This window comes from Lissotriton vulgaris, chromosome 3_1 (assembly GCF_964263255.1).
Source record: "Lissotriton vulgaris chromosome 3_1, aLisVul1.2, whole genome shotgun sequence".
In the NCBI taxonomy this organism is placed as follows: Eukaryota; Metazoa; Chordata; class Amphibia; order Caudata; family Salamandridae; genus Lissotriton; species Lissotriton vulgaris.
In genome coordinates this window covers 37399773-37412733 of record NC_141689.1, presented here as the reverse complement: position 1 = coordinate 37412733, position 12961 = coordinate 37399773, and the positions used below count along the sequence as shown (strand labels likewise).

General features: G+C 43.1%; 1 protein-coding gene across 1 annotated transcript in view; it reads left to right on the top strand.

Moving 5' to 3' along the window:
- Positions 1-11218, top strand: part of LOC147725883 (long-chain-fatty-acid--CoA ligase ACSBG2-like) — a 661758-nt gene extending 650540 nt beyond the window's left edge. The window contains exon 13 of the mRNA XM_086962812.1: positions 10843-11218. Coding sequence (XP_086818938.1) covers positions 10843-10988 — 146 coding nt within the window. The 3' untranslated portion in view covers positions 10989-11218. The remainder of the gene's footprint in view (positions 1-10842) is intronic.
- Positions 11219-12961: the final 1743 nt, after the last annotated feature.

Here is a 12961-nt window from a genome sequence, read left to right as displayed (position 1 = left end):
CAGGGGTCCGCTCCGGGGTCTGCCAGGCCGGCCCCGCCGCCACTCCTCTCGATCAGCACTCTCTCAAGCCCACCTCAACGTGCAGCAGTAACGGCGGTCTGGAGCTTCCCCTCGCTAAGGAAGCAGATCCCGGTCCCAAAGTTAGAGCGGGGAGTGGAGGGGGCGCAATTCCACAGCGGGCGCACCCCACTCCTTGATCCTGGTTCCTCGCTTCCGCGTCCCACAGGTCTAGAGGGACGGTACTGTGGCCAGACTCAATGCGCCCCTGGGCCCCTTGCAGTGATGGCGCCACAACTCGTGTCAGGCAAGGGTCAGCCGGCCTCCCAACCGGATCGCAGGCCCCGATGCCAGGCCGTCGAATACCACGTCCGGGCGGGGCTGGGCTTCCCCAGGGCAGCCCCCACTCCCGGTACCTCCGTGGGGATCTCCCAATGCGAGGCCGGCTATGACCCGGCAACGCACGAGCGCTTCGCTTGGGTTCAGGCCCCGGTAACACTCACGGGGATCACGGGCCGCAAAGCCGGGGTCCAGAGTTAGCCTCTCGCGGCTGTGGGCGGAGCTCCGCCAGCGCGCCGCTCCCGCTCCGGGTAACCTCAGCTGTTCTCCAGCGGTCCAGCGCTGCACGGCTCCCCTCTCAGCGGCAGTAGGTCTTTAGGGGCAGGTTCGTCGCTAGACTCCGGCGGCCGCCAGGCAGGATACCGCCATCTTGTTCCTGGACGTCGCGGGCGCTCCGCGCCCTCCAGCGCCCTTTGTGTGCATTTCTGCGGCGCGTTTCCCCAACCGGGACGGACCTGGAAGTTGGCTCCGGGATCTACCCGATTTCCACGGGGATCCCGGGTCTAAGGCAGGATTAGTGTCGGATGATGGGCATAGGGTCGGGAGCCTCGCTAGGCAGCGACCGTCCTCATCGGCTGCTGGCCACGCCCCCCTGATCATCCATCGCTGATAAAGGAAATCCCAAAAAAGAACCTAAAAAGGGAGTGCCTAATTCATCTACGTCAGTTACGCTTATTATCCGAGGTCCATAAACCATCTGTCCAACACTCCTTACTAGTCCAGACTGTGTTTACCGTCGAACCCTACTTGAATTTTAAATTAACACAGTTTGAAAGAATGCTGCTCACCCGTTTTAGACTTGACCTGTTCCATTTATTGGTTGCATTCCCAGAGCAAAATGTTAGGACATCCACACTTCCTATGTGCCCTTGTGATCTAGTGTCCTCACAATCAACGATACACACAATGTTATTCTGCAAATTCTTTACTGAGCCTCGTAAACAATGGATATTGCCTATTTTGAAGTTCTGGGGTCTTCGTCAATGTCGCCCAGCGTATCTGGCACTTCAGTACCTTGAAAATGAAAACTATGCTAAAGCGATTGTATTCTATCTTAAATTTTGTATACGCCATCGCACAAATTTATAAGTATGAATAACATTGCTACTTCGCGTAAACGAAGGAACTGAGATAATAGGAAAACTGCATGTTACCATAAATGTCGAAAAAACTTGCACAAACGGAATTGAGAAGCGCTTGCTATTTTTAATATGCTTTCTTTTAAACAAATGCATACTTAACAGTTTTTAACTTTTCTGATAAACTTGTAACTGGTTTTTTTTTTTTCCTGAACTTTTATGGTGTTTTTATAAAACTACCGAATAAAGTCGTTATTGAATTGAATTGAGTATACCCTTCCACGCTTATGGTGGACAAAAATGATTCAGAAAAGGGGGTGGTGATGAACAGAGTGTCTGAATTAAGCAGACCATTCTTACCCAGTCCAAAGATCAGGGCTTGATCCATCACCGTTTTTTAGCTCACTGCACCATCCCAGCTCAGAACTTGGCTATATGCAAATTAGTCTGACCCTGGCCCAGTGCATCATGGGAACAGGGCAGACCAAACTACCAAGCCAATTCTTATACTGGGAAGGAAACAAGCTACCGGGGACCGGTTTCTGGCATTTCAGCCGTCTTCGGCCCGGCTTGCTTGAATCCTGATGGTGCAATGAGCTAGGGACTCACATCTGAGTATACCCTTCCACGCTTATGGTGGACAAAAATGATTCAGAAAAGGGTGTTGGATCTAGCCCTGATCTCTTGACTGGGTGAGAGTTTTCTGCTTCATTCAGAGACTCTGTCCCTCACCACCCCTTATTGTAAATATTTTTGTCCACCCTAAGCGTGGAAGGGTATACTCAGACATTAGTCCCTTGCTCATTGCACCATCAGGATTCAAGCAAACCGGGCCGAAGACGGCTGTAATGCCAGAAACCGGTCCCCGGGAGCTTGTTTCCTTCCCAGTGTAAGAATTGGCTTTTGTAGTTTGGTTTGCCCTGTTCCCATCATGCACTGGGACAGGAACAGACTAATTTGCATACAGCCAGGTTCTGAAACTGGGATGGTGCAGTGAGCTAAAAAACGGTGTTGGATCTAGCCCTGATCTCTTCACTGGGTGAGAGTTTTCTGCTTCATTCAGAGACTCTGTCCCTCACCACCCCTTATTGTAAATACCCTTTTGTTATATGACAATTTTAAAACAAAACATTATCAATCTCATTTACAATTTAAAATATTACGAGATCATAAGTATTCAATAGTGCGCAATGTGTTGTGTTGTTGTAAATAAATATTTACCTTTTGAGGTTTTTAGGCGTTCCCCACAGAGTTGTGGGAGGGAGGCGTAGGATGCCCTCCTTTGAGTTCAGGGGACAAAACAAAAATCGAGTGCGTGAGGGATTTGCTCAAATATTTTATTAGTACTAGGTCTTAGGGATAACATTTCTATTGCTTAGGTCACTTACTTGTGATGCAGACACTAGCTTCCTGTGCTGTCTCCCCACTCCTGAATTTTACCCCGGCTGAAGTGTGCGATCATATTTATTTTACAGCTCCTCCTATTGGTTCTCGTGAATTAAATGGAAAGCAACGAAAGACCTCCCAGGTTGGATACGTTTGGCGTAACAGTCAGCTACCAATACAACATTTTGATCTTTCGTTGCTTTCCATTGAATTCACGAGGACCAATCAGAGGAGCTGTAAAATAAAAATGATCGCACACTTTAGCTGGGTAACATTCAGGAGTTGGGAGACCGCACTGGAAGCTCGTGTCTACATCACAAGTAATCTAAATGATAGGAATGTTATTGCTAAGACCTAGTATTAATAAAATATTTAGGCAAATCCCTCGTGTGCTTGTTTTTTGTTATTTCCCCCAAACCGAAAGGAGGGCAGCCTAGGCTGCTCTCCCACGACTCTCTGGAGAACGCCTAAACACCTCAAAAGATAACGATTTATTTACACCATCACAACACATTCCGCACTATTGAATACTTACAATCTCGTAATACTTCAAATTGTAAATGAGATTGAGAACATTTTTTTTTTATTGATATATGACATAAGGGGGCGTCTCGATCTGCACAATAACAACGAAAAAGAGGTTGCATACTCAGTCACACCTCTAGAGACACTGTATGTAAAAACTGCTGCTTGTGATATATAACTTGACATTTCCCACAAACACTAATATACTATGACCGCATATCTATATAAATACCATGATCTAAGGACAACAACATGAGATTGAATTTGTTTTAATATAACAATAGAGAAATGAGTCATGTGATTCAACATTTTTTATCTAGCCATATCCAAGGGCAAATAGCACATTTAACGAAATGCAATCGTCATCTAGGGTTTATAACTGACATGAAATTCACATTTTCAAATGGGTGTATAAAACATAGGATGTGATTTCAGGTAAAAAGTGAAGACAAATTTTCTTTCTTGATCCACAGCAGAGGAGAAATGTATCCTTCGCATACCGGAATGAATCTAACCAGTGGTATTACCAAGTCCAGGGGATAGTACTCCACCTGATGTGAGTAAAAGATTTTAAGGGGATCATCATTTCTCGCTGACAAGGTCCTGACGAAAGCCACCGACCCAGCAAGGGAACATGCAGGCTGATACATGTTGACATACCGATGTGAATGACACATTGTATGTACCATTTTTTACATCCACTATTTTTAATCTTACCCTTATCATTTTTTAGAATACATTGCACTTCATGATAAAGAGGTACTTTTATTTCATATTTTTCACAAACGAGATCCTAAGCAGTTTGAGAGGATCACCTCCTGGTGGAGGCCAAGAAAAAACCTGATGATGATGCTATCAACCAAGATTATGACAATGGCAATAAATAAACCAAAGGCGGAAAATGGCTGTTGAGGGTCTTCTACATATATATTTTTTTGCCAGATCCCTCGAGCCCTATTAGCTACACTCTTTTTTGATTTAGTGCTAAGTATTTGTAAGCTGAGTGGGGCTCCCAGAACACCTCTACTTCCCCATTTTTCATATATTGACACTACACACATTATACAAGTCATAGTTAGGAAATTTTGGACTATACGTTTTGCTCAATTTCTTTACTACCTCATGCAAAATCTTTTGTTATATGCGTACTGTGTGAAAGAGACCATATGCCAAATCCCACAAGTCAATGGAGACAATTGGGTTGCAAGGCCAAAATCAACACTGGAAACAAATCAAATGGTCATCTGACACAGCAGGGAAATACCCGGTGTGGAACAAAATCACTCCACACCTAAATATTGTCAGCATTTGATACAATCGAAAGACTGGGAACCTATTATGAAACAACTCCTTTCAGCTCTTATCCAGATCTCCGATTGGAGTTTAGGTCTAGTAAGTTATGTTCAAACATGACCATGGCTCACAAAGGATCTTATAAGAGCCATAAATAAGATCAGGCGGCTACTAAATGGTCCAGAAGCTGCCCCCTTGGAAGAGATCAAAAACCTTTGAGGGTCATAAAATTTGGCAGGCTAAAAGGAAATATGAGGAATTGCTAAAGCTGGGGTTACTTATTTCTTGCCTGCCGAACGAAAAATTCTAAAGCTATTTTGATTATAATAAATCTTCTAAATAATGAAAACATCACTTTACAATTAGAAGAAAATAACATGACGGCTGACAGTTGGTCTCACTATATCAGCACACTGTACCAAATTGAGCCTCCACCTAACCTTTATTACCTGAATTTGATCAAGTTATATAAAGTACAGAGGATGTTAAAGATCAAACTTATGATTTAGCACAGAACGTCGCGGCAAATAGGATTGCCACCTCAATTAAAAAAGCAGAGCTGACAGTGCTCCTGGGCCGAATGGCATTCACGCTTCTGTCTATAAACTGGACATTGAATTTTGGTTGCATTTGTTGGAGCGTTTATTTAGAACCTGTCTTATCACTGATACTTTTCCCCTCTCGTGGCAAGGTTCAATCTTGCCTTCAATCTACATAAAAGGCCCAGTGGCGAACCCTGAGAGCTATCATCTCATCGCTCTTCAAGATGTGGAAGCCAAATACTTCACAGCTTTACTACTGGAAGACCTAGAGGTACGGGCCTGCTCAAATCATTTGATTTCATTTAACCAAACTGGTTTCAGACCCATGTTGGAAACAACAGATAACCTAGTAGCTATCAGGATGTTGGTATCAAAATAGATACAGAAAAATCAACTACTTTATAAATGTTTTATAGATTACAGCAATGTCTTTTGACCACGTACCATGGGTCTTCTCTGGTCAAAACTTAAGAACTGGAACATCCCGGATTCGCTACTACGTGGCATTCAATTACTCTACTCCAAAAACTAGGCTCAAGTCAAACACAAAAATACATTATCAATCTCTAACAAGATTAAATTGAACAAGGAGTAAAACAAGGATGAGTCTTGGCCTCAACCCTTTTCAATTTATTGATGAGCGATCCAAGTACCTCACTGGATGCTGTTGTCAGCGCAGATCCAAAACTGGGGAGATCTCGCATCGCTTCCCTACGCTAATGATGTAGTTCTTTTGAGCCAAACAGCCAGAGGATTACAAAGGCTGCTTGATGTTTTATTTACACATAGTACTGCAAATGGTATGACAGTAAATTTTAAAAAGACCAATGTCGAGCTCTTCGAAAAAAAAAAAAGAACAAGCCTGGAACATGGTACTTCAATAAACACAGTCTATCTACCACATCTAGATATAAGTACCTTGAAGGCTGGTTGGATGACAAGCGCAGTCACTTAACCCATGGACTCTTAAATTGAAGTGTGCATCACTACTCATTGAATTTCAATCTATTTTTAAACACACCAGGAATCCCACTTGAGAACCTCTGCTGAAAATAGTAAACACCAAATTAATCCCCATGTTGGCATATGGTTCTGTAGCTTTTCCTGGGAAACTGGGCTCTTTTATGAATATCTCTTAGTTCTAAGTGTTCAGAACATTTTTCAAACTTCCGAATCATTTAGCAGCAGCTCAAATTAGATTGGAATTTACATTATGCAATCAAATCTGGGCTCACAAAGCTTGTACCCACAAATATCTACATGCTACTCACGCTGCAAATGAAGGGACTCCGAAAAGTTTAATTTTAAGGGAAGTAACCTTACTAAACCAAACAACGATCCAAAATTCATGGACTGTCACTTTGAATGAAGCACTGCCCCTTAAAAAATTTGCAACTCTATGGAATCAAAATCTTCCTCACCAGGGGCAAGATGTAGGTAAATATAATTTACCGATTCTAAAATACCGGATTTTACTGATTCGGTATTTTAGAATCGGTAAATGATATGTAGCTAATGATTTGGTAAATTTTACCAAATCGGTATTTACCGATTCGGTATTCCCCATTCATTCCTATGGGCCTGGAGGCCCATAGGAATTAATGAGAAATACAGATTTGGTAAATACCGAATCGGTAATAGGGGGTAGACCTACAAGGGTGGCAGGGTGTCACATTGACACCCTGTTGCACCCCTGCATAGTGCATGGGTGCACATGTGGCATACATACATGCGCTAAGGGCATGTATGTCTGCCACATGGCACAGTTGAAAAAAGCCCAAAATTGCTTTTTCTAAGGTTTTCGATATTTACCACCAACTATAGTTGGTAGTAAATAACGAATCCTTACAAGTGAAAATCACCCACTTGAGTGCTTACTACATTAAGGATTCGGTAATTTACCAAATCGGTGTTTAAGAATTCGGTAATTTACCGATTCCTTAAATTAGGCCCCTACATCTCAAATGCCTAATACCGGTCGGTAACTGCCGAAATTCGGTAATTTTGTCCGTTACCGACCGGTATTAGGCTTCCTACATCCGGCCCCATATCTTTGAAAAAGTTCTATACCGTTTAACCCAAGTTGCATCATTTGCACAAGATCGTCGGACTCTCATACTAAAATGTTTTATTGAAAGAAAGATACAAAAATATCTTACAGACACTTTTGCTGTGCACCATAAAATTAAGTACTGCCTTATAAGAATGGGAAACTACATGATTTGATCCTTTACCGCCATGGTCGACACGTCCAGTATCAACCGAACGTCGGCTATGTGGTAAATCTCAGGAGAATATACCTCACTTTCTCTGTATCTGCCCAGCCCTAATTGAAAACCACAGGAAAAACTCCTTTGAGAAACTTGAGAGTATACAAGGTTCACAAACAATTCAAGCAGCAGTAGACTTTTTGCTCAACGACGCACATCCTCAAGCTATTTGCAGTATATTCAAATTCTTAAATAAAACCGACAAGCTGCTAAGAACTGCTAATCTGCTGAATACTTGTTTAATATAATCTGTATCCTGATTGTTTATGTTTATAGACCAGTTGCACTGCAAAAGATTGATATTTAAAAACCAGAATGTATACAGGACATTGTTAGCCTATACAGAACTGACATAATACTAGTAGTTTTAATTAATAATGTATCATTGTTCATTTATTCACAAGCGATTGTCACTCCTTGTTACTGTTGCCCAATATCATTGATTTATCACAAGTAAGTACTTTTTTACATGCGATATGGATTTATAACAATATTTAAAAAAAAATCTTAGCAAAATATATTTTTAATGGCATGCTTTGGAACTATATTTAATTGTACCATTTTATATATTCTATTAACTTGCGATGGCATTAATTAGTCAAGCAAAATAAAATAAACTTGAAGCCAGTGCTTAAGTTGTAAACAATTCAGTACTAGGGCCCTTCTCGAAAGCCACTGCAGCCTGCCCAACCCATCCCCTGCCAGCACTGCCAATGACAGTACCAACATAACACCTAAACATCACACTTCTACAAGTGTGACAATTCCAGGCCAACCAAAGCTATAATAATGGCATGAAAGGCTCATATTATTCATTCTCAATGTATGATGACTTAATAAACACTTTTGTTCAGCTCATCTCAAACTAAAAAGACAGCGCCACCATGTGGTGGACTGCCACTAGAGCCGGTGCTGACAATTAAGTGCCGGTGCTGAGCACTGGAAACCACTGGCACAAATGAAGTGCTGCTTGAAACTTGAACTTGCATTGACTCCATCCCCCTTGTAGGTACTCCTCTTCAAGAATCCATCCTTGGATTCCCCAGACTCTTTCACTTTCTTCGCCAGCCGCATCTTTTCCGAGTCCTCCATTGTGGCCTATGGCGGTTTCCAACGTCACTACGCACCTATGCACTCTGCTCCCCTGGTGTAGTATCCTGTTTCCTGGGGTATACATGGGTGGGGTGGCTCTCCAACCTTCCATCTTCCAAGGGGTTGCTTAAGGGTTCACTGAGAAGGGTCCTTCTTCTTGAAAACTGCAACTGTGCCTTTCCCACTAACTTGCATTGAGTACACAACTGTGTTTCCACACTGCACACAACCTCCGTGGGGTTCCTGGGTATTTACCTTGGGTCCCCAGCTCTTCTGAGTCTTCTGGTCCAAGTCCCAACTTCGGACGCAGTTCGCATTCCACTTCTTTAGTATATGGTTTGGTCTCCCCCTGGAGAACACTGTGTATTTGTGCTTACTTACCTGTTTACATTGGAAGTATTGTGTGTATTGTGTGTATTGTGTTGATATCTCCGGGTAGGCGATATACCAATGTGTTAGTGAGTGTGATTAACAAATATACTTATTTTTATAACTACACTGTGTGTTATTTTTTTGTTTAACCTACATTATATGAATAGGTCTGGTAAAACAAGCTGCTTAACACTCTCCCTGGACTAAGCCTGAATGCTGCTCTCCACAGCTACCACTTTAGAGAACTTTCTAAGGTTGTCTAAGACCACTAAAATCACCATAAGGGTCATCTGGATTAGTTCAGGGTGCTTCACTTAAATTTAAGTGAGAACCTTACACTAAACCAGCCTCCTACACACTGATGTAAGTGAATCTACTTGGAAGGCAGGATGTAAAGTTCAGGGCCTGGGCCAAGCCCCCTGCATATGACTGAAGGCTTTGTGATGCTTGGGTTGGGTAGCCAAGGGTGGTTGGGCACGGAGCCGGGTAACAAGACAAGCTCAGTGGTCAAGCGCCGATGCACATGCCCAAAGGCCATGCATATATGAGTTGGGCAGCCTCCGTGGTTTCGAGAGCAGGTCCTGGACACCAACCGGGCACTGCGGTCAACTCCAGCTGCATACAGCCAAATGTTGTGTGCAGTGTGTGTTGAGTTGCCACGGTTCATTGGGTGCAATGCCTGTCCACGGGCCAAACCCTGTAGTTAACTGCTCCTGTACATGCCCAAAGACCATGCGCAGTGTGAGTTGGGCAAAAGGCATACAGTCGGGTCCTGCAGGCAAATTGTGTTGCACACAGCCACAGGCTGTGAGCAGTGAGCGTTGGGTGGCCACCGAGGGTTGGGTCCAACCCCAGAGATGTCAATATAGGACCATATTGCCCATCTAGTTTCTTTAAAGTGCAGCTCGCAATGTACATTCACTGGAATTAGAAGGCTTAGTTTTTGCTTACCTTTCCTGAATAAATTGTTTGAAAAACAGTGGGCAATGCTGAGGTCAGCAAAAGTATGCCATACTGTAACTAAAGCGATTACCAAATAATTATGGATTTACTGCATTTGCCCAATATTTTGCTAACTTTGCTGGAGTCACAAAAGTAATCCTTGGCTACTATGTGTTATTTTCAGCACCCTGAAGCTTTGGGTACGAGTGCTTAATAAATACATGTGTAAACAAATAGATACATTTATGTTCTATATGTCACAGCTGCCTGTGATGTATAGAGTTTTATATAAGCCACGTGTTGAGCAATAAACGCAGCACGAGACGATATTGAGCTTCTCTAGACCTTCATGAGAAAAGGTCTATACATTTTCCTCGCTTCATTGCGTTTTTCTAAATTGATTGTTGACGTTACTATTTGCATACTCATGTCCTATATTTCTCATTTTGTTACCTGTAATATTTGTATTTATCAGATGATCTTTAAGCTCCACTGTACCTAGGTCTTTGTTATGTAGAAGAGAAGCAAAGATTATTGTAAAGAGTTTTTGGTTTACATCTTTGTGTGACCAGAAGCAATATTTTTACGAGCGCTGTAGCACTAAATCTACAAACGTCTGTTAATACTCCCCACCCACCCACTCCGTCGACCAGAGGGGCCTCTTGTAATGAGGCACGTGGGCAGGGATTAGCCATAAATAGCGGCTCAGTAAGAACTTGAAGGCCCTGGTAATGAACAGTCAGGAAGTATATGTGGGTATTATGGAATATCGAATATACATAACAAGAATGGATCCGTACAGAGGACGGTTCAGTTCAAGGGCCTCTTTTGCAAGCAAGAAAACGTTTACCTGAGATTTACACAATATTAAAGGACCGAAAAAAGCTAGTTGACTAGAGTTGAGACTTAAAGATTTTTGAAAGATTGTATTCTTGCTCTCGAAATACTTTGCTTTTCCTTTCCCATCCACTCCCTAACTTTCCTCTTCCGTTCTCCCACATTCAGGCCCCACCATGAAAATGAAGCGTCCTGTAATCTTAAAAAAGTATGAGACGATTGTTGACGAGTTCTACGAGGTGGGAGGATCCCTCCAGGGAAAGAAACAGAAGGCTGCATCACAAAGAAATAAAGAATTAAACAGTAAACTGTGACGGTCTTTCGATTCCCGGGGAATTGGGATTTCAAAGGGACATCGCTGAATCCCAAAGCCCATCATCAAGCTAAGGTTCGGGACATCTTCTTGCTGGTTGCTTCTGGTGTCTAGCAAAGTATAAAAAGATCTGGAGATGTACTACTGGGTTGAACATCAAGTCATTGATTATTATATTTTCCTGTAACTAGCTCTGTTACTATAAAATAAAGCTTGATGTTTTTGCAAGTGTGTACTTGTAATTGGAGTCAATTATTCATTCAGTAATAGAATGCGTGCACGAACCCGACTACTCACTCTTCTTCCAGTTGACCCCACAATTGAATTTCTGTCTTTCAGCCACGACTCATTTCTTTTGGCTGTTTCTGTTTGTTGTTACTTTCTAATTCCACTTCCGCCTAACACACTGTCAAATCTTTGCCATCAGATACATGTATATTCTGTGTTAAAATCTGGGAACGTTATTATTGGAAATCAGGACCTGTTTGCAGTGTTCTCTGTCACCCCTCCTATTTGCCCTATTTGGGACCCGAGATGCTGGTTTTCTGACTCTGAGTGCCCTGGGCTCTGCTAGGCAGGCTCAGGACCAGTGCTATGGTTAAACACACTTAGAATACACTGAAAACACCTACTTACACTAGGGTACACTGTGGGTTAGAGTACCCTTATCAATCAATCAGAGGTTTATAAGGCACGCTACTCACCTGTGAGGGTCTCGAGGCGCGGGGGAATGCAGCTCCAGATCTGTCGAGGAGCCAGGTCTTGAGGCTCTTCCTGAAGGTGTGCAGAGTTGGGGAGCGTCTGATGTTGACTGGAAGCTCGTTCCAGGTCTTTGGGAAATGCTGAACTTACTGTGTCGATGGAGGCCCAGCAGCAACTACAATAGCTGCTTGAGTCAATCATGTTGCTCAGCCTGAGCTTCCCAGATAATGCTGAGCATCATGCCCGCTGACCGATCTGACCAAGCAGGACTGGAGCACTGCGGTTAGGGCAAGATGTTGGAGGCTTTGTCACTGCTGAAGTGGGTAAGACTAGTTAGGGGCTTTGCCGGTTCCTGGGGGCTTGATGCTAAAGGTACTGCAGAACTATACGCACTTTTGACAGTTTTATACGAGTCGGAGAGGACTTTTGTGTAAGGAGTACTAGTGAGCATTTCCTAAATGCAGCAAACAGTGCATAGGGAATAAACTCCACCACATTACAAAGGGCGGGTAGGACAGGGATTTGCCAATGAAACACCTGAGCCCGGACCTCAAGGAGATTGTGGTATTGCTTATGAATAGCATAATACTTCCTTGAATGAGTACACTTAGAAATAAAATGCTTCTTTTTGATATAAAAATAGGTATTTGATGAACATTGATTTATTGACATTGTTGTGTGCATTTTGAGTTATGGGTCGTGCTCACTGAACTTATCTACACCCCTCTGCCTCCTCAGGCAACCTTTGCCTGGTTGTCCACAGCTACCACAGAGAGTCAGGTGAAGAAGTGGTACTTGGCCCCGTTGCTCAGGATTCATAATAATAAATAATAATAAAGCCATTTGTAGAGCGCGTGGTTACACTCAAAACGGTGTGTCCCCGCGCTATGGATACAGTAACCCCGTGAGCATGCCACCAGCAAAAAGTCACTGAGACATGACCAAAATCAACTATTGTTTATTTTAGATACGTGGAAAGAGATGAGTTTTCAGTTTGAGGCGGAATCATGCTTCCGATGGTTCCATTCGGAGTTCAATAGGGAGTTCGTTCCAGTAGTTCCCGGCCAAGTACCTGAAAGAGCGACCTCCCATTCTTGCCTTGTAGATGCGAGGCACTCTGAACAGCATGCTCCCTAGTGATCTCAAATTGCGTTTTGGGCAGTGAATGGATAGAAGCTTTTGCAGATATGCCGGCCCTTTCCCTTGGGCAATGCGATGTGTAATGCATAACGCTTTGAACCTAATACGCTCCTTAATGGGAAGCCAATGGAG